The 23,812-nt window shown below is 38.6% G+C and overlaps 2 protein-coding genes across 2 annotated transcripts in view; one reads left to right on the plus strand and one right to left on the minus strand.

The window, feature by feature from the left end:
- The first annotated feature begins 3,309 nt into the window (after positions 1-3,309).
- On the plus strand, positions 3,310-18,237 carry LOC135079442 (clavesin-1-like). The gene is made up of 6 exons (XM_063974106.1): positions 3,310-3,589; positions 10,465-10,607; positions 13,320-13,414; positions 13,915-14,056; positions 16,436-16,629; positions 17,157-18,237. The coding sequence occupies exons 1-6, from the start codon at positions 3,573-3,575 to the stop codon at positions 17,451-17,453; spliced, it is 888 nt and encodes a 295-aa protein (XP_063830176.1). The 5' UTR covers positions 3,310-3,572; the 3' UTR covers positions 17,454-18,237.
- A 981-nt stretch (positions 18,238-19,218) lies between these two features.
- Positions 19,219-23,812, minus strand: part of LOC135079176 (neuroendocrine convertase 1-like) — a 32,495-nt gene continuing 27,901 nt past the window's right edge. Inside the window, exons 7-14 of the mRNA XM_063973765.1 lie at positions 23,415-23,533; positions 23,111-23,190; positions 22,721-22,853; positions 21,916-22,016; positions 21,412-21,504; positions 21,178-21,300; positions 20,151-20,311; positions 19,219-19,890 (exon numbers count right to left, since the gene is read on the minus strand). Of these exons, the coding sequence (XP_063829835.1) occupies positions 19,445-19,890; positions 20,151-20,311; positions 21,178-21,300; positions 21,412-21,504; positions 21,916-22,016; positions 22,721-22,853; positions 23,111-23,190; positions 23,415-23,533 (1,256 nt within the window). The 3' untranslated portion in view covers positions 19,219-19,444. The remainder of the gene's footprint in view (positions 19,891-20,150; positions 20,312-21,177; positions 21,301-21,411; positions 21,505-21,915; positions 22,017-22,720; positions 22,854-23,110; positions 23,191-23,414; positions 23,534-23,812) is intronic.

Here is a 23,812-nt window from a genome sequence, read left to right on the forward strand (position 1 = left end):
TGCCTGCCCAAGAGGTACGGAGGGCACCGAGACGAGGTGTCGCTGGAGCAGTGGCTGACGAAGATCAGGAAGTACAAGAACAAGGAGTTCGACAGCGACATGAGGAGCCTCGGATATTACGCTGATTAGGAACTACTTCAGTAAATCGTGCTACTAATTTAATAAAGTTTATGAGGATGACGACATATTGCCATTGGCGTACACTATGCGCGAAATTGAACGAACAGAAGCGCGAAAACGCACAGAAGCCTATGGGCGACTCACTGCGAAACGGACTGAAACTGATTGTTTACATTATCTTATTCGATCAGTTTCGCGCAAAGTGTAACTGCACCATAGCCCAATCAGATGGCTTATTGCGAAACAGCTTCGTGAGACAAAACCGTGGACTAAACTAACTTAGTGAGGATGGATGGATGAATGTTGGTCACTCTTACCGGATTTTGATGAAACGTTAAAGAAATGTTTAATTTATACATCAAATTAACTATTATTATGAGTGCCTGCTCAAACCGAGACGAGGTGTCGCTGGAGCAGTGGCTGACGAAGATCAGGAAGTACAAGAACAAGGAGTTCGACAGCGACATGAGGAGCCTCGGATATTATGCTGATTAGAATCTACTTCAGTAAACCGTGCTACTAATATCATAAATGACGATATGTAAAGTTTGTGTGGATGACGAAACTATATGCGCCACTGGCGCAGTTACACTATGCGCGAAATTGATCGAACTGAAGCGCGAAACCGCGCAGAAGAATGGGCGATTCGATCAATTTCGCGCATAGTGAAACTGCATCATAGCCCAATCGGAAGGCTAACTGCCAAACAGCTCCATGAAACTAAACTAACCTAGTGAGGATGGATGGATGAATGTTGATTTCTTAAGCCCAGAACAGACGGTGAAACGCAACTGCAACGAAACTGCAACTGCTAGTTGCCTTTGAGTTGCATCTAAGTTTCTGCCATAGCATCCGTTGAGAGACCACACATGACGCGACCAGTTTGAAACTTTCACTTTCAGTTTGATTCATCAGAATCTTCAGAAAGTTGCAGTTTCGTTGCAGTTGAGTTTCACCGTCTGTTCTGGGCCTTACTCTTTCCGGATTTCGATGAAACGTTAAAGTAATGTTTAATTTATACATCAAATTAACTATTATGAGTCCCTGTCCAAGAGGTACGGAGGACACCGAGACGAAATATCGCTGGAGCAGTGGCTGACGAAGATCAGGAAGTACAAGAACAAGGAGTTCGACAGCGACATGAGGAGCCTCGGATCTACTTGTTATCCTTTCATCACTCATCATCATTTCAGCCACAGGACGTCCACTGCTGAACATAGGCCTCCAATAATTTCCATAATGACCGGTTGGTAGCAACCTGCAACCAGCGCCTTCCTGCTCACAGAACATGGACAAAAATTCTATGTTCTGTGTTCCTACTTTTATGAGGACATCGATCTACCTTGGGAGTGTTGTACCTCCTACTAACTTACCTTTTTTAATAAATTGTTTAAACAACAATACCTATCTGCTCTAAAGTTTCATGAAAATCCCACATCCATCTTCAAAAATGTACATACTTACATATATTATTATATTAGTAGGATTAGTAGGATAATAATAGTAACATTAAACAGGCTAGTGAATAGGTACAATAATATGGTGGAAATTCATGTGATACCTACCTATAATAATAACTATAAGTTATATTTGTATAGATATTTTTAGACTAATCGTAGGTACCGTTTCATTTTAAGCGGTTCCTGTGCTCTGATAATATTAATTAAAGCTTTTCAAATCATTATAATAATAATTTGTAAGTTATAAAGCCGGGGTGCCAGGGTAGTTCCAATTATTTAATATAGAATGCAGGTTATTACAAGAGTTCCTAACTCACCCCAATTTTTACCCGACTGCTCCTGAAGGAGGGTTATGTATTTTTCTAAAACCACTCCGTTATTTTTGATATAAACAAACTATTATACGATTAGGATAACAAATGGGACCATTTCGAGAATATGAATAAACCTGCTAAAACTTTATTTAATTAAGTATAGTATACAAATTATAGTAGATAAGCTATTGTTCTTTTGGACCGTTAGCATTTGACTTAAAAATAAACAACAAAATTGTGGTTCATTCATACTAACACATGTGCCTTAAATGTTTGTATAATGTCTATAATATAAATATTTGCTCCAATGTATTTTAGTCAATAGTGTAAGTGATGAAAATAAGATCTTTTATAACTTTCATTCATGTTTTTCATTATCCTATTTCCCATCTAAAGCTGAAGAGTTTGTTTGTTTGTTTACTTGAACGCGCTAATCTCAGGAACTACCGGTCCGATTTGAAAAATTCTTTCAGTGTTCGGTAGCCCATTTATCGAGGTATATACGCTATATACCATCACGCTACGAGTAATAGGTGCAGAGCAAAAATGACTTTCACGCGTACGAAGTCGCGGGCACTGCTAGTGTAAAATAAAAATATGAGTGTCTTTTCGAACAAATAAATCTTTACAGTCTAATTGAGCCACGACAGACGGCTCATCAAGTCTCACACATGACCAAGGATTGTTACCTTTAGTGTTACTTACTATCCAAACAATGTTGATGATCAATCATCAGATCAGGAAATTATAGTCCACTGCTGGAAAAGGTAAGCTCTCCAGCCCTTAGCTTACATAAAATCAGACGCAGCCTATTGTGTATTTGAGGTCATCGGTTCATCATCGTTTCAGCCGTTTCATCGTTGGGGCAGGAAAGTTCTCGAGTGGCGACCACGGGCTGGAAGACGTAGCGTGGCCAGGCCTCCTACTAGGTGGACCGACGATCTGGTAAAGGTCGCGGGAAGAGCCTGGATGCGGGCAGCGCAGGACCGTTCATTGTGGAAAACTTGGGGGAGGCCTTTGTCCAGCAGTGGACGTCATTTGGCTGAAACGGTTCATCATGCAGAGAGGCAAATTGTTCATTCACTTAATCATAAGTTCATATCTGTAGGTTCCACTTGAAAAAGTTACTCTAAATTAAATCAGCTCTGAGACAGATTTTTCACCTTGATTAAAAGTGAACTAAATGTTCAATCTATGAAAAAAAGCATCATGTATCACTTCTCTTCATTGACCTATTCTCTCATTGATAAACTTTCTTTCTGTAACTCAATGATATCTTGCATCACTCTCTATCCGAACAAAATACTTGCCAATAAACAAAAAACGATAGAAAATTTGGGAAAAGCGAACGGTTACGCGTTCAACAAAAACAACAAAAAAGTTACTGCACCGTATTAAAATCTACTTCGCTGCGGTTATCTTGGCTCCCACTGTCATTGCGCTGTCCACGCTGCGCGCACGCACGTTAAAATTCACTTTATTTATAAACAAAATAGCTCTTATTTACCTTAGATCTAATATTACAAAAACTATCAATAATGTAGCTTGTGTAAATATAAAAATAATGGATGTGAAAAAAGTGACAATAAATCAAGATTAGTATAATAGTGATGAATTGATATCGATTTCAAATTAATGGAGTCAAATTGTATCAAGTGTTGGTGTGTGTTTGGACTGAATGTTTGGAGCATTAAGGTTTGTACCTAAAATAAAATAAAATAATTAAGTAGGTAGCTAATACATTTTGAAATAGAAACATGAGTCTTGAAAAGTATGGATTATTTCAGCGATTTCAATATTTTTTCAATATTAAATCAAAAACTTACCTTTATTCCTTGCCTAACTTTTGTATTTCTTAATGATCAATTTTTGTGTGGTAATCATTATTTACTTAAGTAAGTACACAGCTTACAATTGTTGTGTTCGTGGCTTATATGATGTGTTATTGCAATATTTATTTATTGGTATAAACAGTAGGTAGCCTACACAAAGAGATAAACATTTAGTGCGACGCACAGTAAACCTAACATAAATTTGATAAGATAAACAAATAACACAATACTGTCGACCTTTGGCAGATAATACATAAAACGTTTTACAGAAATAATAAATTGGGAAATCAAGTAAAATACATAGTAACGAAGTAAATGGTTGTGAAGAATGTGAAGGTATATTTTTGCCTGACGTAACAAAACGAGCCAATATGGAAATAATCTGACAAAGAATCGAATTTAGGAAACTGCCTCTAGTAAAATAAAGACGTGTGCAAACAAAATCAATGATATCACACTGATTATGAATTGCAAATAAAAATAATGTAGCAGATGCATTTAATAATTTTCCTCAAGCAATCACGGAATTAGGCACTTATTACAAACTTTTTGGCAAAGACCTACATGTGTATTGTATAGTATACAATTTGAATAATCGGTAGGTATGTCATTATACCATCGTATGACGACATATCCGAATTCTACGGTGCTTGTCTTTTTAACTAGCTTCTTCCTGCGGAAAACGTCGACAACAATTTGCTGTCAACATAGTCCAAAGTTTGTACTGTGTTGACAACAGAACATATTTATTTACATTCTACTCATTCTTGCAACATCGTGATCATTATCCAGCAGGTCATTAGTCTCCACTACAAGGGCGAATGAAGGATTTGGCCTATAGATAATAATTTTATTTTTCTTTATTAAGGAAACAAACAGCATGAATAATGTACGAATTTGTGCCCAATACTCCCCACACTCTGGTCAGACGAGTGGGGTTTTTTAGCACGTAAAAACACAAATGGCGACCTTAATGCCAGTCGAAATTGTCTATCAGTCATTACATTGACCAGTGTCAAGCAGAGACAATATACTCTTAATTATGCACCGCCTTAATAATTAAGTACTATGAAGGATTTGCCACACTGGATGTGTTCTGCGGTCAGGTCAAAGCGAACGCAGCCCGCATCAGTTGGAACTTCGTTCGTTTCAGCCGAAAGACGTCCACTGCTGGACAAAGGCCTCTCCCAAGGATTTCCACGAAGACCGGTCCTGCGCCGCTCGCATCCAGGGACATCCCGCGACCTTCACCAGATCGTCGGTCCACCTAGTGGAACTTGGAACCAGTCCAGTTGGAACTTATCCTGTGGCAAATCCTTTAACTTACATAGGGAAGGACGGGCGGCGCAGGACCGGTTATTGTGGAACACCTTGGGGGAGGCCTTTGTCCAGCAGTGGACGTCTTTACGGACGAACGAACGTAAGAAAGGTATACTAACCTACGTATGATAATATAATCAAAGGCGTTATTTCCATAACTCTTCATTTAACTCAGGGTCAAGGTACCAGATTGATTAAAATTCGAAAGCCGAAACCCTTCGTCGGTAATTTTCGGACCAACCATAATTGGTTTTCAAGTGAATCTTAAACGAAGGTTGCATCAACCAACGGTACTGCAATTTCTCCGATAAATCGATGAATCTTTTTTCACTTGGCATTTTTGGAACAGCTTTCGCCGATTATTGAAGATGAAACTTGACTTTAAACAGGATTTCGGGAATGGAATTTTGTCGATTCATAATTGATTTATCCCAACTTCCCAACTAATATTATAAATGCGAAAGTAACTCTGTCTGTCTGTCTGTCTGTTACGCTTTCCCGCTTAAACCTCGCAACCGATTTTGATGAAATTTGGCATAGAGATAGTTTGAGTCCCGGGAAAGAACATAGGATAGTTTTTATCCCGGTTTTTGAAACAGGGACGCGCGCGATAAAGTTTTTCTGTGACAGACAAAATTCCACGCGGGCGAAGCCGCGGGCGGAAAGCTAGTTAAATTATAAATCTCTTCTCAGCTTTTGTCCTTTCCACAGACTGGAAACTGGACTATAAATGATAGTATACAAGTATATTAATTAACGTTCACGATTACAACATAATCGCATCGTAGGTAATTAAATGTGTGTTGAAAATCTTTGCTAAAAGATTAATGACTCTACATACAGTTTAAATTAGATGTCCTTGGTTATAATGATGTTAAATTGCGTAACAGTAATTTCATAATTAGATCTACATTCTAGCAATAAAGATAATGTTTAGCCTATTATCTGGACAGTGGGCAGAAATTTAAGAAAAACACAGTTAAAGAAAATCTATTGAATGCGTGTAGTAGGTATAATCTTATTATTATTCTGTGGTATAATCAAAGAGCAGCCTCCCTATAAACAGTGTTTTATTGAGAAAACTTATAGAATAGGTTCAAAATAATGCTAACTTACTACCTAATATTAAACTAACCCGCCATTGACGTCTAGTCCAGTCAATGAATGCCTTAACGACGGTGTAGAGAGAAATCCGTGGTACACAATTTCTGACCTCGGGACTTTATTTAGCCTGGTTAGGTGGTGAACATAGCAAAAGTCCCCGCCCTTAGCCCTTGAGCCGGCGGGGAGAGGGGGGTTTAAAGGTACCACTTTTCGGTTTTTCGCTTAATCCTCGGAAACTATGCGTCCTAGTGACATGACTACTATGAACCAAACAAAGCTTATTCAATTTGCTACAGGCGAGACCGTCAAGTTTTTCTATATCTTGTATAGTTTTTGCGGCATCTGCTCTAGAAGGTCTGTAAAATGGGAAATTTTATTTTTGTCTTACATGTTCTTATCAGGAGAAAATCGAATAAATCAACATTGAGCAAACACTATGGACATGCAGGAGCATGTTAAGCCTAGTTCCAGGGAGGGGACTGAACCGTGCGTATATTTAGACGAACCAATTGGAGCCACTTTTGACTTCTCATCATTAAAAAACTACTGTGCATTAACACTTCTAATTTGGCTCATGTAATGAGACTTGCAAGATAAACATCAGCTTCAAATTTCATAAATATACCTCAAACGGTTATTTAGGTATTGACGTTCAAAAATCGACATTTAGAACACTAAAATCTATCTATCACCTATGAAATGTTAAAATTTACTGGTTTTTTATTTGTTCCTTTGTATTTACATAACTACCTTTCTGGATGCCAAAGGATGATGGGCACAAATGTATGGAAAGTGGTACCCGCTCCAATAGCCATAACCAATATATATTTTAAAAGGCCTTTAGATGTAGGAAAATGTCTGCTATGGGGCCAGTTCTAATTCACGTTTTGAAAGCAGTAATTCCACTAAGTATTATAATGAAAGTATAACACAATCATCCATGTATACGAGTATGTATTATGACTACAATCTATTAATATAACTAAAAGAAGCATTGAAAAGGAAAGGATTATACCTACGATGAACTACCCAAGCTATTAGCCCTTTATTCGCTTTCATCATCATCATCATGATCATTTTAGCCATAGGACGTCCAGTTGAACATAGGCCTCCCCCAATGATTTCCACAATGGCCGGTTGGTGGCGGCCTGCATCCAGCGCCTTCCCGCTACCTTTATGAGGTCGTCGGTCCATCTTGTGGCTGGACTTATTGGGTCTTGTGGGTTTATTCGCTTTAGCAACCCATCATAAAACCCTTAAGAAGTAATAAAACTTTAACCCCTTTATTAATAAAAGTTACACCCTAGTTGAACTCTGGCTTAAATTGTCATTTGGTATGGAAATGTCATTTGAATCCAAGGTTCTTCCTAGGTGTAACTTTTTATTAATGGGGGTAGTACTTCTTTAAATAAAAATATTTATTTCACAACTATCCCCATCAATAATTATAGAGTTAAGGAAGGATGTTGGAGCAGTAAACCCTTCCTGCCTCGCATAACCTAAGTACCATACGATGGACACGTATGATACTTCTTCTTCTTCTTCCTCGGTCCCTCACTGATGAGGATCGCGACCACAGATAGTGTTCCTCCACAGACTGCGGTCATAAGCTGTGTGGACCGCACGATGCAAACTCCCGCCCACCGTCTTCCTCACCGCGTCCGACCATCTCGTCGGTGCCCTGCCCCGAGCGCGTCCCCCTTTATACTGTATGACACTTAGGTTACACAAAAAGTATCTTTATCTTCGAACGCAACCAGATCTGAGGCTGGTGGCCATAGTAAATGTTGTTCGTCTTGGTAAGACCTTTCAAATGACACTACAAACTTAACTATTGGAGCCGGGTACCATTCTGCAAAAAAGTATGAATATATTCGTACACAACCAGATCTGAGGCTGGTGGTCATAGCAAAAGTTGTTCATCTTGGTAAGACCTTTCAAACGATACTAGACTCATATCTATTGGAGCCGGGTACCATTTTGCCCATTGTCCTTTGAACCTTCGAGGTCATCTGGAAGTGGTTAGAATTTGGTCTATAGGTCAGACATGTAGATTTTTGGACGTCAATACCTAAAGAACCGTTTGAGGCATATTTATGAAATTTGAAGCTTATGTATATCTTGCAAGTCTCAACACATGAGCCAAATTTGAAGTGTTAATGCATGATAGTTTTTGAGTGATGAGCAGTCAAAAGTGGCTCAAAGTGGTTTGTCTAAATATACGCACGGTGCAGTCCCGTCCCTGGAACTAAGCTTAACATGCTCCTGCATGTCTTGAATGATTGCTCAATGTTGATTTAGTCGATTTTCTCCAGATGGGAACATGTAAGACAAAAATAAAATTTCCAATATTACAGACCTTCTAGAGCAGATGCCGCGAAAACTATACAATTTATAGAAAAACTTGACTATCTCACCTGTAGCAAATTGAATATGCTTTTTTTGGTTCATAGTAGTCATGTCACTAGGACTCATAGTTTTCGAGGATTAAGCGAAAAACCGAAAAGTGGCACCTTTAAACCCCCCTCTCCCCGCCGGCTCAAGGGCTAAGGGCGGGGACTTTTGCTATGTTCACCTCCTAACTAGTCTAAATAAAGTCCTGAAGTCAGAAATTGTGTTCTACAGTTTTCCATCTATAATGCTTTATTGACTGGACTAGTCACTATGAGTAAAAGACAAAACATCATACGTATACGACTTGTAGTCTGTGCCTCATAATTCTCATAAACCAGTAGCAAAACAATGCTATGTCATTCATTACTATTCATGACAACAATCTTGAGATCCGGACCGTTAACTCCAAACTGTCAACGTTAAACTTTGGACGCTGCGAGTTACTGACAGACGTCAGCACATCAACCTACACACTGTACACTAGCATATAAATGCATAACCTTAATTTCGAACTCCTCCTATGTTCTTCTGATTAATTTCATTGCGGGTCCAATGACAGTTTAACTTTCCCCCGGGACAAACTTTACCTTCATTGGTTGGGTAAGTATTTATGGCGGTCAAGCTGTAGATCGCTACACAGGAGTTGCAGGGGTGGGAATGAGAGGTGGGAATAGTCCCTAGTTTATAATAGATAGCATTTGTAATAGATACATCAAAATTTGCAAACCTAGAGAGAATAAAAAGTATCTTTCCATTAATATCCAGATCGATCGATCGAAATTAAATGAAAATTTCGTTTTGTTGTACAAAGAAGCTTTTGGCCTGTATTTCACTTCATGGAAAGTGATAATTTTTCCGTAGGTGGAAACAAGCTATACCCGGAATTCTCAACCACAGAGGAATTGATTGTAGAGTAGATTGAACTAAATTCTCACGTATTTCTCATGGTTGTGAGGAAAACAATGTCTTTAGTGATAGTGACAGTGCGCGTAAGATACCTAGTTTGTTACAAAAACGTGGAATTAGTCTACGTCAATAGACGCCAGCAATTAGCGATTTTTTACATAAAGTGTATTAGTAAATATTAGTAATCTACTAAGACAGGTTTACGCAAATCACTATAGATGTAGAGTCAACATTGTCTACATTGAAAGCGAAGTTATACGACCTTATTTAATTTTAAGATGGCCAGTTTCTATTAACTATAGACATGCACAATGCACAAGCATGCTCATCTAGAGCTATGATCAAACAATCTTTTACTATCCCTTGGATTACAAAAGATTATATCTTTTAACATTTACGATGGTAAAAGAACGGTTGTTTAAAGCAGGGCAACCGCAAGAAACCAATTTTACGGTGAACTAGTTGTTACTACTGCCACCATACTACTTTTATCTCCTAATCTACTGTAAGGTTTTGATTTGCTTGAGTACAAAGTAATAACTTTAATTTGTTAATGGAGACCAATGGATACAGATTAGAGATAAAGCATTAAAAGATATCGAGCGAGAAAATTGACCCAAATAAGTTGGTAATACAATTCAAACAGGAAAATCGAACGTGTAACTCTTGTTTTTAATACATAAGAGGTTATTTTAAAACTTGAAAAAGTCGATCTGTTTAGGTACCTAACGTCGTAGCTCAGCGTTAGAGCAGTCTGGGATTCAATTCCCATCTAAGGCAATTTTTTTAAAGTTTTCGACTAGGCGCAGACCACCGATTTTTAGTTGGCCGATAGTTGGGGCCGGTTTTAATGTGCGCACTTCCATACATGCCCATACTGATCAACTGCCCGATTAAACTATCGGCCGACAAAAAATCGATGGTCTGCGCCTAGATTTCATAAATTAATTTAAAATGTAAAATAAAAATGCTATAACTGTATTAAGGTGTTTATTAGACTAAATTTACTTTCAGGATGTCGTTCATCGAGATCGCATTCCAGGCCGAAGTGAGCCGGTTCGAAGACCAGGATTTTGAGGAGCTGGCCAGAAGGAACTGCAATGAGGACCCTGGCACGAGGAGCAAGAGGATTGAGGAGCTTCGGTCTTTGATTTATGGTAATAAAATAAAACATAACACGTAGAAGCCCGTGCACTTGTTTGTTTATAACTGGTTTTCTAAACATTACCATTTATTGAGCTTTCTTCGTTTAATAAAACTTTTATTTTGTGGTGTAAAGTAATTGGCAAATAGTAACAGCTGAAAACACGTATAACTTTACCTAATATAACTTTACCTACTCGTAGGTTCCAAACTTCTAAATATGTAGGTTCTAAGAACTACATAAGACAGAAGTATCTGCAAGATTTACTACTCTTAAGGCTGGGTTATGCCATCTTACTTTGACTCTAACAAACGTCAAAAATCTGTCAAACTCCACACTAAATACACCGGTTATCGTTATAGTCACGGTTAAAGTTAGTTGGTGCAACTCAGCCTTAGCAATAACTGTGATCAAACTTAAAATTATAGCATATCTCTCGTCATACCTGCATAGCTGTGCATAAATATTCCATCACCTTTAAGTTCTTATCCCAAAGTAACAAGGTGTAAATTGACATGTTTTTGTACTGGTTTTAGCTAATAGCAAGTGTAGATTATGTATTTCGTAAGTCAGTTACTACCGGCGCGCGCATAGTTGCAGTGAGCGGGACGTCTCGAATGCACTGCCTTGAGATTGGTTTTGCCATCAAAGCATATTTTTAGATGCATAGACTAGACTGTGTCCTTAATAGGTGCATTAAACTACATTCAAAATGATACATTTTTATCCACAACGAAGAAGCTCTTGGCTTGCATCTCACCTGAAGGAGATTAATGATCAGGCCAAAGGTGGAAGCGAATATTGACATTTTCCTATATTTTTATTTAATTTTGTCCAAGGCTTCACCCACATAAATTTCGGTCTGTCACAGAAAGACTTTTCCAATTTCGTGTCCTTGTCAAAAACCGAGACAAAAACTATCCTATGTTTTTCACTGAGTCTGAACCTTTTATCTATTATTATGCCAATTTTCGTCTAAATAGGTATAATACATTACATAGGCATAAAAAGATAACACACAGAGCTGCTACACGTATAGACATTTACGAGTATATTGGAAAAATGGGCATGGTTCAATGCTGATTTATTATGCTAATGGACTGAAAAGTATAGTTGTCAAGAACTGTGAGTAAATAAAAACCACAAAGAATTGGTTCTGACCTGACTGAGAAGGTTCAAAACAAAGCGAATCATAGTCATTACAATAAGAAATCAGCATGCCACGGCGTGGTTAATAATGATTGTAATCAGTAACCTGCACAGTGGCAGCGAACAATACTAAGTAGTAAATGGAAATCCCATCAAAAACAATACTTGTCAAAAAAACCAAGTCTCGCAACTCAGTTGTTCTACGGTAAAAAGTTGTGAGATCCATGTCCAGGCCAGGAAATCTTTAACGTTTTACATAAATTATTGACTTGGCCATCGCACTAAATAATTTAATTTACACGTGTTTTCATGCGATGGCCAAGTCAATATATTTATGTAAAACGTTAAAGATTTCCTGGCCTGGACTTGGTATTACATGGATCTCACAACTTTTTACCGTAGAACAACTGAGTTGCGAGACTTGGTTTTTTTGACAAGTATTGTTTTTGATGGGATCTCATTTCTTTTTGTATTTTGTAGACAGCAGTTATGTATCTAGAAAACTGGACCGAAATTGAAAAATTTTACTCGACTTGGCGGTTGCACTACCGTGCCCCCAAATATCATTTCTTTTTGTATTTTGTAGACAGCAGTTATGTATCTAGAAAACTGGACCGAAATTGAAAAATTTTACTCGACTTGGCGGTTGCACTACCGTGCCCCCAAATATTTTAGTTTTTCCTTGATTCATACACCAAACACTACTTATATTCCAAATTTGAAGCTTCTAGGTCTGCTAGAAGTGCCTTAGAGTTTTGATGATCGGTGAGTCAGTGAGTCAGTGAGTCAGTGAGTCAGTCAGTGAGTGACAAAATTAAGTAACTTTGACCCGTTATAATTCTTAAACTACTGGTTCAAATTGAATGAAATTTTAAATATACCGTGTCTTTACAATGCCTGCATAGCTAATGAAAATTCAGCCTTCTAGTTTTATCCACAACGAAGTTACAGGCGGTCGAAAATGGCCTGAATTGCTTCGAGAAAAGGATGGTACGGCCGTGCCGCTTTTTTGCTCGACTTGGTGGGGGCACTGCCGTGCCCCCAGATGTGCGTGCACGATTGGCATTGCTGGTAGGACCAGACAGTAGGGCTATGATTTGTATGGAAAGGTGTCACCTCGTATTGTTACTGTGCTGTTGAATTTTTTTTTCTAAGTCAAGATCAAACCAAAGTCACATCCACAAATTATACAGGGTGACATTGTAATCAGTATCCAAAAATTTTCTTTATTTTAATTATTTTTAATCGTGGTATATACCGCAGAAAAAAAATCCCTTTTCGAAAAATTCGCAGGTGCCCATTATCTTAAGTTTTAAAGGTTATTGCTTATTTTCGCTCACCATTATGTCTATTATTATTAAGCTTTGCAGTTTACAGTGTGTGCGTGTATTTTTCTATGAACGAAACAAATTATCCACGTGAGCCAATTTTGAGACCGCACGCAGCGGATAAAAATAATTAAAAATGAAAAAAAAAAGATGTCTTTACGAAAATCAATTAAGTTAGTAATTCTGAGTCGCTCCTAAACATTTGGACACTGTTTGAAAAATCACCCTGTATTATTTACTTTTTGCAGAACGAGAAGAATGCAATCCGCGGCGCATCGATGACGCGTATCTGCTCAGGTTCCTGCGATGCAGGCGGTTTATACCTGCGCTCGCGCACAAATTGGTGAGTCATTTCACAAACAACAGTGTATATCCCTATAGTATAACTAATAACCATAATAATATTGGAAGCTTCGATGCGGTAATTTTGCGAATCAAGGAAGTCTTTGATTCGCGAATTACTCGTGCTGAGTAAGCTACTAAGCAAACCCTGGAATTAACCGTACCTATAATGAGCTTCAAAAACAAGCAATATAATGTAAGAACCTTTGTGACATAGGCAAGGTAACTTTAATACTGATCGTACAAAAGTTATTTAATTACATGACCAATGAATGGAAAATCAGGTTTATAAGCCTGAATATTCTACGCAGTCAGAACAATAGATAAATTGAATTTTTACAGTATTTATTTATTACTTTTTACTCTCAATCAGATTGTTGTATTAGTTTTAAATTAACAAAGACGCCTAGATAAGTAATGATAAGTGGTTCACTGTGATCCACAATGATCCTCCTTAAATATCACGGTACCAGGCTCCCATAACGCCGCAGGATGTTTCAGATGGTGCGCTACGAGCAGTTTCGGCGCGACTACGGGTATTTGTACGACTGTGATGCCTTCGGCCTGCAGAAGGTCAAGAGAGTTTACGGAGGCACCTTGCCAGAGAGCCCTCGGAACGGACGCATCATACTTATGAGATTTGGTGAGTTACAGCTACCAGGATAGTATGAAGCCGAAAGAAGTTGATGCGGAATTACGCGCGTTTAGTCAGCAGTGCGCAAAATGATTCTGGTAGAATCCATGCTAAGACCTAAGGCTAAGACTATGACTATACAGAAGAATCCGTATGATTGAATTAAGTCTAGATATTTAATCACACTTATGTTTATGTAAACACACCACATTATGTAAAAACATGATTTATTGGGGTAATAATAAGACACGGCTACAGATTAGCGGTCTCATAACATCACATGTCAAATAACCGCAAATTACCGAAGTATGCAAAAACGTTGTGTCACAATAATACATTAAAGAGGCTGAACCCAACTTCCAAAGGAAAAGACAAAATTAAAGTAGGAAGAAAAAGTTTGGTAATCGTTAGAACAGTTTCTTAATATAACCTTGATTGGACCCAATCGTAAAAAAGTGCGATCTGATAATGATAATAAATAAAAATCACGACATTTTAGAGACTGCTTGATAATTATTGTCTGTTGCAAAAAATATAAATTATAATGTGATACGTTCACAATAAAGTGCAAAAAACTAATATTATAAATGCGAAAGTAACTGTGTCCGTCTGTCTGTCTTGCTTTCACGCCTAAACCACAGAACCGATTTTGATAGAGATAGTTTGGGTCCCGGGAAAGGACATAGGATCGTTTTTCTGTAACAGACAAAATTCCACGCGGGCGAAGCCGCGGGCGAAAAGCTAGTGTTATATAAATACACACAGACAGACAGAGTTACTTTCGCATATATAATACTAGCTTTCCGCCTGCGGCTTCGCCCGCGTGGAATTTTGTCTGTCACAGAAAAACTTTATCGCGCGCGTCCTTGTTTCAAAAACCGGGATAAAAACTATCCTATGTCCTTTCCAGGACTCAAAGTATCTTTATGCCAAATTTAATCAAAATCGGTTCAGTGGTTTAGGCGTGAAAAAGAGACAGACAGACAGAGTTACTTTCGCATTTATAATATTAGTATAGATTGTGTTAAATCTTCTTGCGCGTAAGTACAGTCAGTATCAAATACTTACTTCTTGACACCCAAAATGGCCAAAAAGGAGACAACACAACCTTATTTCAATTTTAGAGGCGTGCTTCGAACTTTTTGGCTACTTTGTGTGTCACGATCTATTGACGCTGACTGTGCCACAAAATTATCGTATAGTCGAAATCAAGAGAGCGCGAACGTAATAATATGCTCTAGTGACAGCAATCGTTTTATAGATCAAGAGCATCAGACGAAGCTAAAAATAGACTGTATGAGAAAGTACATTTAAGTCTATTTAAAGAACAGAATGTCTCAAGCCAATATCCCAATATCGTTGCACCATTCTAAAGGCTGATTTACACGTAGGTAATAAGTAGCTAACTAAATTGTAACTTAATTTTAAGAGATTAATAGCATGTAGACACAGAATTTAGTAGAAAGTTGCAAATTAAAATTTAGTTAATAACTGTTTACATGCAATTAAATCACTTAAAATTAAGTTACAATTTAGTTACCTACTTAACTACTTAATACGTGTAAATCGGCCTTAAAAGAGAGCGTTTACCTTCTATCAATACTGACAACATAGCAGTTGCACGTTGCACCATTTCACGGTGGTTGTAGTGGAAAAATTACTTGTAATTTTAACCGAGTCAAGAATGTCTTGTTTCTTAATTTTCGCGTCGTCTGCAATGTAACTTGACGAGTCATTGATGACTTTGGCTGACTCTAGACCGGTAAATGTGTTTATGCTTTAATAACTGACTAATGAAGAGGAGGTTTATGACTTTTATAATGGGTCTGCCATTCGTTTTGCGACTTTACAAAGTAGAGTAGAATAATTTTAAAGATAAAGTTAATTAAAGAGATAAAAATGTTTAAAGAGTGTTGAGGAATTTCATATAAATCTTTTAGGATAAGGAGCCATGCATACTAAGTGTAGTATGCATGGCATGCATCCATAACCTAAAAGATATAAATGAAATTCCTTGGAGCAAATACAGCTTTGTTATGAAAGAGTGCTTTCTATAACTAAGCTATGTTTACTCCAAACGTGCACAATTTGTATCCATCAAGACGGCAACGAAAAACTTAATCAGATAAAAAACACAAATATACATTCTAGGATTCGGATCGGATGCAGTTCATGCAGATCTAATCAATTGCCTATAACCATAACTGATCATCATCATCACCTCAGCCACTCCACTGGCGAACATAGTCCTCTCCCAATGATTTCCAGATTGGCTGGTTGGCAGCGGCTTGCATCCAGCGCCTTCAATCTTTATGAGGTCATCTGTCCACTTTGTGAGTGGACGTCACACGTTGCGTTGCCTTAACTCATACCTATCTTTTTTCTCAGGGAAATGGGACCCAGAAGCAGTTCCTATCATAGACGTGGTCCGTTGCGCTCTCCTGATGGACGAGGTAGCGGTGATGCAGCCGAAGCTGCAGATCCTCGGCGTGACCATCATCGTGGATGTTGAGGGACTGGGGTTGAGGCATTTGAGGCACCTCACGCCGACCATCGCTCATCAGATTGTCAGTCTTATGGGGGTAAGTTGAATAATTAATTTCTTGGAATTTCGACGACATTTCGCTCCTGGTAGAGAAAGCAGTGGTTATGTCTAGGCGTCCACATGGTGGCAGTGGCTAACATTGTTGCTATGGGCACTGTATTATACTGATTAACTTCTAGCCCACCCTTTCCCAAAGTGGGCGCGCAGGCCTCAAGGTAAGAGACCCAGAAAAAAATTATTTACAGGCTTGGGAGGCAATTTGTAATTTCATCTACTAGGAGGACTCTTAGACACCGACTGAGCACTCGACTCTCGACTACAAATTGGTGCGCTAAAAATAATTTATTCTCAAAATGGGCAGTAAACAAAATAAGTTTGGGAACCCCTGTTCTAACCTAAAGAGAAAATGAAATAGGTGCGAGTTTACCCAAACCATGGAGTTTACCCAAATGTTTCCCCAACGACCCAATGTACAATTAATGTGATCAGAATGTTCTTCAATTAAACACAAATAATGTGTAAATTATACATTACAATTGTTTTATTTGTCGTTACGATTTCCAGGTGTCCTTCCCCTTGACGATGCACGGTCTCCACATCATCAACTACAGCTGGTTCATGAACAAGTTCTTCTACCTGTTCAAGCAGTTCATCCCTAAAGCAGTCTGGAGCCATCTCTTCTTCCACGCGGACATGGCTTCCCTCCACAGTCACATCGACCCTGAGTACCTCCCTCCTGAATACGGAGGGTATAGCAGGCATGTCATCACTACGGAACAGTGGATATCGAAGATCGACAAGTACAAAGATGATTTCCTGGTGAAAGAACTAAGGGATTTAGGTTTTACTGTTAGTAGTTAGGACTAATTTTAATGAAGTTGGAGTTCCTGCATTCTATTTATATGTTGTATAGTGTGTTACCCCACTTTAGCTTTATTTTGGGGACCTTCATGTGAGAAAAATCCTCGAAATAAAAGGAATTGACGAATGTGTTTTGATGTGACGATGGCTGTTTGACTTGAAGACTTACAATTAAGTATGTGACTAGTAATTAATCATGCAGCGTACCTCAGTGTCACTATTGCAATAGTAAGCAGACAATTTTCATTCCATGGATGCAGGCCGCCACCAATCGGCCATTGTGGAAATCATTGGGGGAGGCCTATGTTCAGCAGTGGACGTCCTATGGCTGAAATGATGATGATGATCAATTTTCATTCGTTGAATAAAGCTCTAGACTGTGATTTGGCGTAGATTTCTTGGTGTTCAGATTATTCTTTTAGGTTACCACAAAAGAACTACCTATGTTAGCATTTATATTCTCGCTAATTTAATTGGAATATGTACTTAAGTTAATATAAGTTATGTAGAAAGAAAGAAAATTTAGAATTATATTGATGACTGATAGTAAATTAATATTAACAATTTTCATGTAATTACTTTGTATGTAATGTTGTTGGTATACCTCAATAAATAAATAAATAAATGACGTTAACAATGTCTCTCCTCATGGTCGATGGCTCAATTAATTATACGGGCTCAGTGAAATAGAAACATAATAATATATTGTTAAAATAATAAGTAATTAAAAGAATGACAATGATGCCTATTTGAAAAACCTGAATAAATATATTTTGTAAATAAACCTTGCAGTTTAATTTTTCAGTCCAATTTAGTTTACAACGAACCATACCTGCCCTCTATTGATGATTCAAAGCATCATACACCTAACGTAAAAGTTTAGTAAAGATTTGTAGATGGCGCTAGGCAACAACGTCTGCTCGTTTGCCTCCTGTCACATAAAAAAAAACAATGCGGGCATCCAAATCTGTGGCATGGGCGCAAACACGAAGATGAAACGCTACGGGCATTGCGGCCAATCGAAACTCGGAACCAATTTTACCAGGCGCCCATGAATCCAAAGGCGATCGCTTCAAATGTTTTGCTTGGTGCCGTACTCTTTAATCTGTGCTTGGAACCACAGATAAATAATTTTCTGAGTCACTGTGTTAATAAGAACAAAATACATAATTTACTTAAAAATAATATTAATAAATTGTAGAATAAATTGTGATATAATAATTTTGTAATAAAATGAGATTTCATCCACTATCAACCGAATATTTTGTAGATCTGCGAAGAATGCAGCGACATCTATTTGCCAAGCTTCCGGAACTAAACAATGTGGATCAAATGCTCCGACTTTCATTTGCAATATATCTGAGAAGACTAGGAACACATAAGCGAAGAAGAGGTTCTACTGAAATTATAGGAAGGATTGGTCAACAGCTGTGTTGGGTGACTGGTCGGTCATGCAGTCGAACTATGACGTAAATATGAGTCTCTTCTACCAGGGCAACATAGATCACAGGTACCTTGATGTTTTCTTGTCTGAGTGATTACGTAGTACGCGCGGCTGGCGGCCTACGTAATTCATTCAATACAATGCTGCAATGTCAGTTAGCATAGTATAGTCACAGTATAGTACTTATTCTTGTTCAGCCATTCGGGAGCGGCAGCTAACTAAACTAAACCATATTAATGTAATAAAAACTGTTTGATGGCGTTTTTAGTCATCAAAATCGAGTCTCAGATAAGTAAAGTTCATCTAAAAATGAAATGGGCGTTCTATGAATAATCTTTGCTGAATTTTATTTATATCACAATGTTGCACACAAGATAATAATTTTGATTACAGGATTTACAGGGCATGATGACTGACTGTAGTTAATACTGATATGTTTTAATTAAATAAGTTTCAGAAGCATTTCACTAATAATCTTATCACACTTATTAAATAGAGATCACAATGTCACATAAATAAACCTAAATACATTATTATGTTACATAATTTACAATCCTGGAGATCTATTGTACACCATGCCGTGGTGGATTCTCTGCAGTTCCTGTTCAACCTCTGCTAGTATTGTGGGATCTATATCATTCATGTTCACTTCCTCGGTGTTATGCTGTTCTGGTACATTGACCACGCTGTTATCATCGGAATTCGAGTTTTCAAATACGTCGTCGAAGTAGTCGGACACCTCTTGGTAGTTGCTGTGCGAGTATTTTCTTGGCCCGTATTTCATGTGCTCCGGCATATCATGAGTTCCATGAACGACAAGACTAATCGGTCCAATTTCTCCACTATTTTGCTCATCAGTTTCGTCTTGGATATGCACTTTCCATACGCCATTAGAATTCTCACCCCACGTAGCGACCGAAGTAAGCGGCCAGTTGACAAACCCGTTGGTGGACGTGTCTTTAGCTCGCGAGCTCAAAAGCTGTACTCTGGTTCCTGTGAATAAAAGAACAACACTTTTGTAATATAACCGTTAATGCCACACAAGCGCGTGAGGCGTTTACTGTAAACCTATGTATTGTGTTACCAAAAATAGTAACAAATGAAAAAGTTGAAATGTCTGTGTCTGTCAGTCAGTGCGTCTGTGGCGGTCGGCCGTAGTAGCCGATAACAATATTTTTTTCGGCTAAAAGCCGTCTTCCAGACGTAACCAACTTAGCAAAAGTACTAGGATAACATATCAAGCGAGAGGTTACCTTGAGGCGAAGTGATGTAAATCTGTAACGCCCCTCGTCGATTGTAGCGAACGTTTACTATCAACTCGACGTGCTCGATGTAATTTACTTCACAACTGTTGATATTTATTGGTATCTCTACAATTTCCCCTGAACTTATACGGCCCTCGCCTTGTTGCAACCTAAAAGAAATACGTATATTGAATTCATAATTCTGTAGTAGAAACAAAACAGTATTTTAAACATCTATACTGGCAAATCAATAATGACCGTGACCGTGATCCACTCCGATGTTTCGGTCGAAACTGAACGTACAATTACTAGGCAACCATAAACTCTTGGATATAATTTCGTACAACAGTCAACAACACTGTATGTAAAATAAACTTCTTTGCATAATCCTTAATTGACTACATAGTAATTTATTATTTGTACTAGATGATACCAGTAGTGCGAGTAAATAACAACAGTAATATTATTTTAAGGACGAGGAAATAGGTATGTAATTTGAGGGACGTTTTGAGTAAAACTGTCGGTCCTCACTCCTCAGTAAATAAATAAATGATATTTATTACGTTACTACTAGAAAAAACTAAAAACGTTAAGTATTTAACATGTTTTTCTAGACACTAGATTAAAACGCGAGTAAATAACATCCAAATTAGTCGGAACTTGGGATTGGTGTTGTTAGATTTTTGGACAGCTGGCCTATGAACCAAGATTAAAATCTTATCGTCGCTTATCGTGTGAAATCGATAAAATGCCACGATAAAACGAATATAATGGCACGCATCCTAGGCTAGCAGGAACTCAAGAGAATAATCTGACAACTATGATGGTGGTGACTGGTGTGGTTAATAGAATGCCTCGAGTCCAGCATACCAGGCAGAACGGAGTAAAATACTAGGAGCACACGAGCTATTAAGAATTGGTACCTGCGTTTCTAATAGCAACCACACAACGCAAACGTTTTTGTTTTTTTGTTTGACCTTTTTCTATCACGTTACATAGATGACAGACGTTCGAGTCACCAGGGGCGCATACTTACGGAGAAGCTTCGATCCGGCACACGGATTTCTCAGGAACAGTCGTCCAGTTCAGTGCTGTCAACACAAGGGCCGCAGCATTCATTAAACCGAAGCCGAATCGGACATCAAATCGGAGCCCGACCCTGAAAATTATCGTTATAAAAAAATTTGCAATAAGTTTTTATTCATCTTTTTAGAATAATCTATTACAACAAATAATTAAGTACACCGAGAAAATGTAGTAATTCACCTACCCATTTTCTTGCCATCCTGGGTTTGCAGATAACGGGGCATACTCTGATGTCCACACTATTAGATGTTGAACATCTCTCCATGTTAGATTTGGACTGAAATATCGTAAGTGCTCTATTAATTTTTACTAGCATAACCATGAATGCAGTAACTGTCCTTTTTCGGAAACTATTCCAATATCGAGTACACAATTTGCAATAAAATCTGGCTTACCCACGCACAGTGCAACTATTTTTTATTAAAGAAGCTACTTAATTTTTAAAAAAATCTCAAGGCCAAAGGGTGGCCAAAGTAAGCAAAACAGAAAAAAAGTTACATCTAAAAACAAAAAGCAAACAAGCGCCACCACCACCATGCCAGCGCCAGAGGTATCGTATTCATTTGACAGTTCAAATCGTACGTTTTAATATGTCAAATGAATACGATTGCTTTACACAATCGCACCTCTGAGACAAACAGAGCGTACCGAACAAAGTACTAGGCGTGCAGAGATCGAAGGAGCTTACTTCGCGTGTAGCGCGAGGGCAATGATACCGGCGGCGAGGGGGGCGGCCGCCGACGTGCCTGTGTGCCCTAGTGTGCACGAGTCCCCCGTGTCTGTAGTAGCCTGAGACAGAAACATAATGCCATCACCCTCTAACATACTTTCCAGTGTGTGCGTTTAAATAGTTGCGCTTGTGTGAAGTACCAGAAGCACAGAACGTCGCATTGGACTCCTCCTACTCTAAATTATTCTGAGACAGAAATATGTTGCTGTCACCTTCTAAGATTTTCTAGTGTGTGTATGTTCCGTTTTAAATTGTTGTGCTTGTGTGAAGTACCAGAAGCACAGAACGACGCATTGGATACCTCCTACTCGCGCTTGCGAGCTTACGTCATAGTATAATTTTATTCTGTACTTGCTTGGATCTCATGGACGAATAAAATAAGTTTGTGAAATATCATCAAGAAAATTATTCATTCATTCATCAACATTTTCGATTGTTGTTTATTATGAACTTCAGTTTTTAGACTTTAACTAGCTTTCCGCCCGCGGCTTCGCCCGCGTGGAATTTTGTCTGTCACAGAAAAACTTTATCGCGCGCGTCCCTGTTTCAAAAACCGGGATAAAAACTATCCTATGTTCTTTCCCGGGACTCAAACTATCTCTATGCCAAATTTCATCAAAATCGGTTGCGAGGTTTAAGCGGGAAAGCGTAACAGACAGACAGACAGACAGAGTTACTTTCGCATTTATAATATTAGTTGGGATTACTTTCTAAAATCTACTACTATGTTTATGTTGGAAAGTAAAAAAAAAACAATCCTTACAATTTTCTGGTCCTTATAAGCGCCTGAGGAGTAGGCAGTGGCGAGGGTTGAGGGGCAGATCTCTCCGTACCAAGGGAACAGCCCGTGCTGGGAAGCGCTCCCGATGGAAACCGTGTAAATGCTGGACGAATATCTGCCAGATACAAAAACAAAATTATTGTAGCGGAAAATTCTTTCATACTTGCAGCACTTTCTGGGTGAGAAGGACAAGAATTTGTAATGGACTAGCGGCCGCCCGCGCTTCGTAAAATCCTTTCTTAGCGGATGCCTACGTCATAACATCTATCTGTATGCCTTTCAGCCCGATCCGTCCAGTGGTTTGGGCAGTGCTTTGATAGATCACTATGTCAGTCAGTCAGTCAATCAGTAATGATGTTTAAAAGGACTCACCCATCACAGTTGCAGTTGTCTTTATTACCGCCACCGTTACCGTTGGCCCACACGTAAATTATGCCTTTACCACCACGACCCTGAAGAAAAAGTAGCTGATTAATACAAGTAGGATTACAATTACTAGAAAACGGATCATCTGTGTTACGAAATTAATCACGTTCAAGTAATCTCAAACTTATTCTCATTTGAGTAAGGTTTTAGCGAGCGTGTCCCTCCTCAACAGTGTAACTATCTCTACCAGGATACCAGAAACTGCAGTTGGTGGTCAGCAATGTGCATCCAAACAAGACGGGGCGATTACCTTGGTGACGCCTCGTTCAAACGCCTCGTTGGCTAGGCGGCCGGGTCCCTCGACCGTGCGACCGTCGTCACTAGGGCCCCATGAAGCGCTGTAGATGTCCACTTTGTCCCATGCGTAACCTAGCAACCGATGAGATTAAACAATAAGAAAACATCACAAGGTTAGAAAAATACAAAATTGAATAGTATACAAAATTTAGTTATTGTAATTTAACTGATATGGAAAAATAACATTTACAAGCCCAAAAACATAGACAGACATTATATTTAGGGATTGCAATCCGGTCCGGCGGATCCGGTAATCCGGCGGATCCGGTGTGTTTTTGGACCTACCGGATCCGGTAAGTCGGCGCCGGATCCGGTGGCGGATCCGGTAAAGCAAAAAATACGCGAACGTGA

Source organism: Ostrinia nubilalis, chromosome 16 (assembly GCF_963855985.1).
Source record: "Ostrinia nubilalis chromosome 16, ilOstNubi1.1, whole genome shotgun sequence".
NCBI classification, from domain to species: domain Eukaryota; kingdom Metazoa; phylum Arthropoda; class Insecta; order Lepidoptera; family Crambidae; genus Ostrinia; species Ostrinia nubilalis.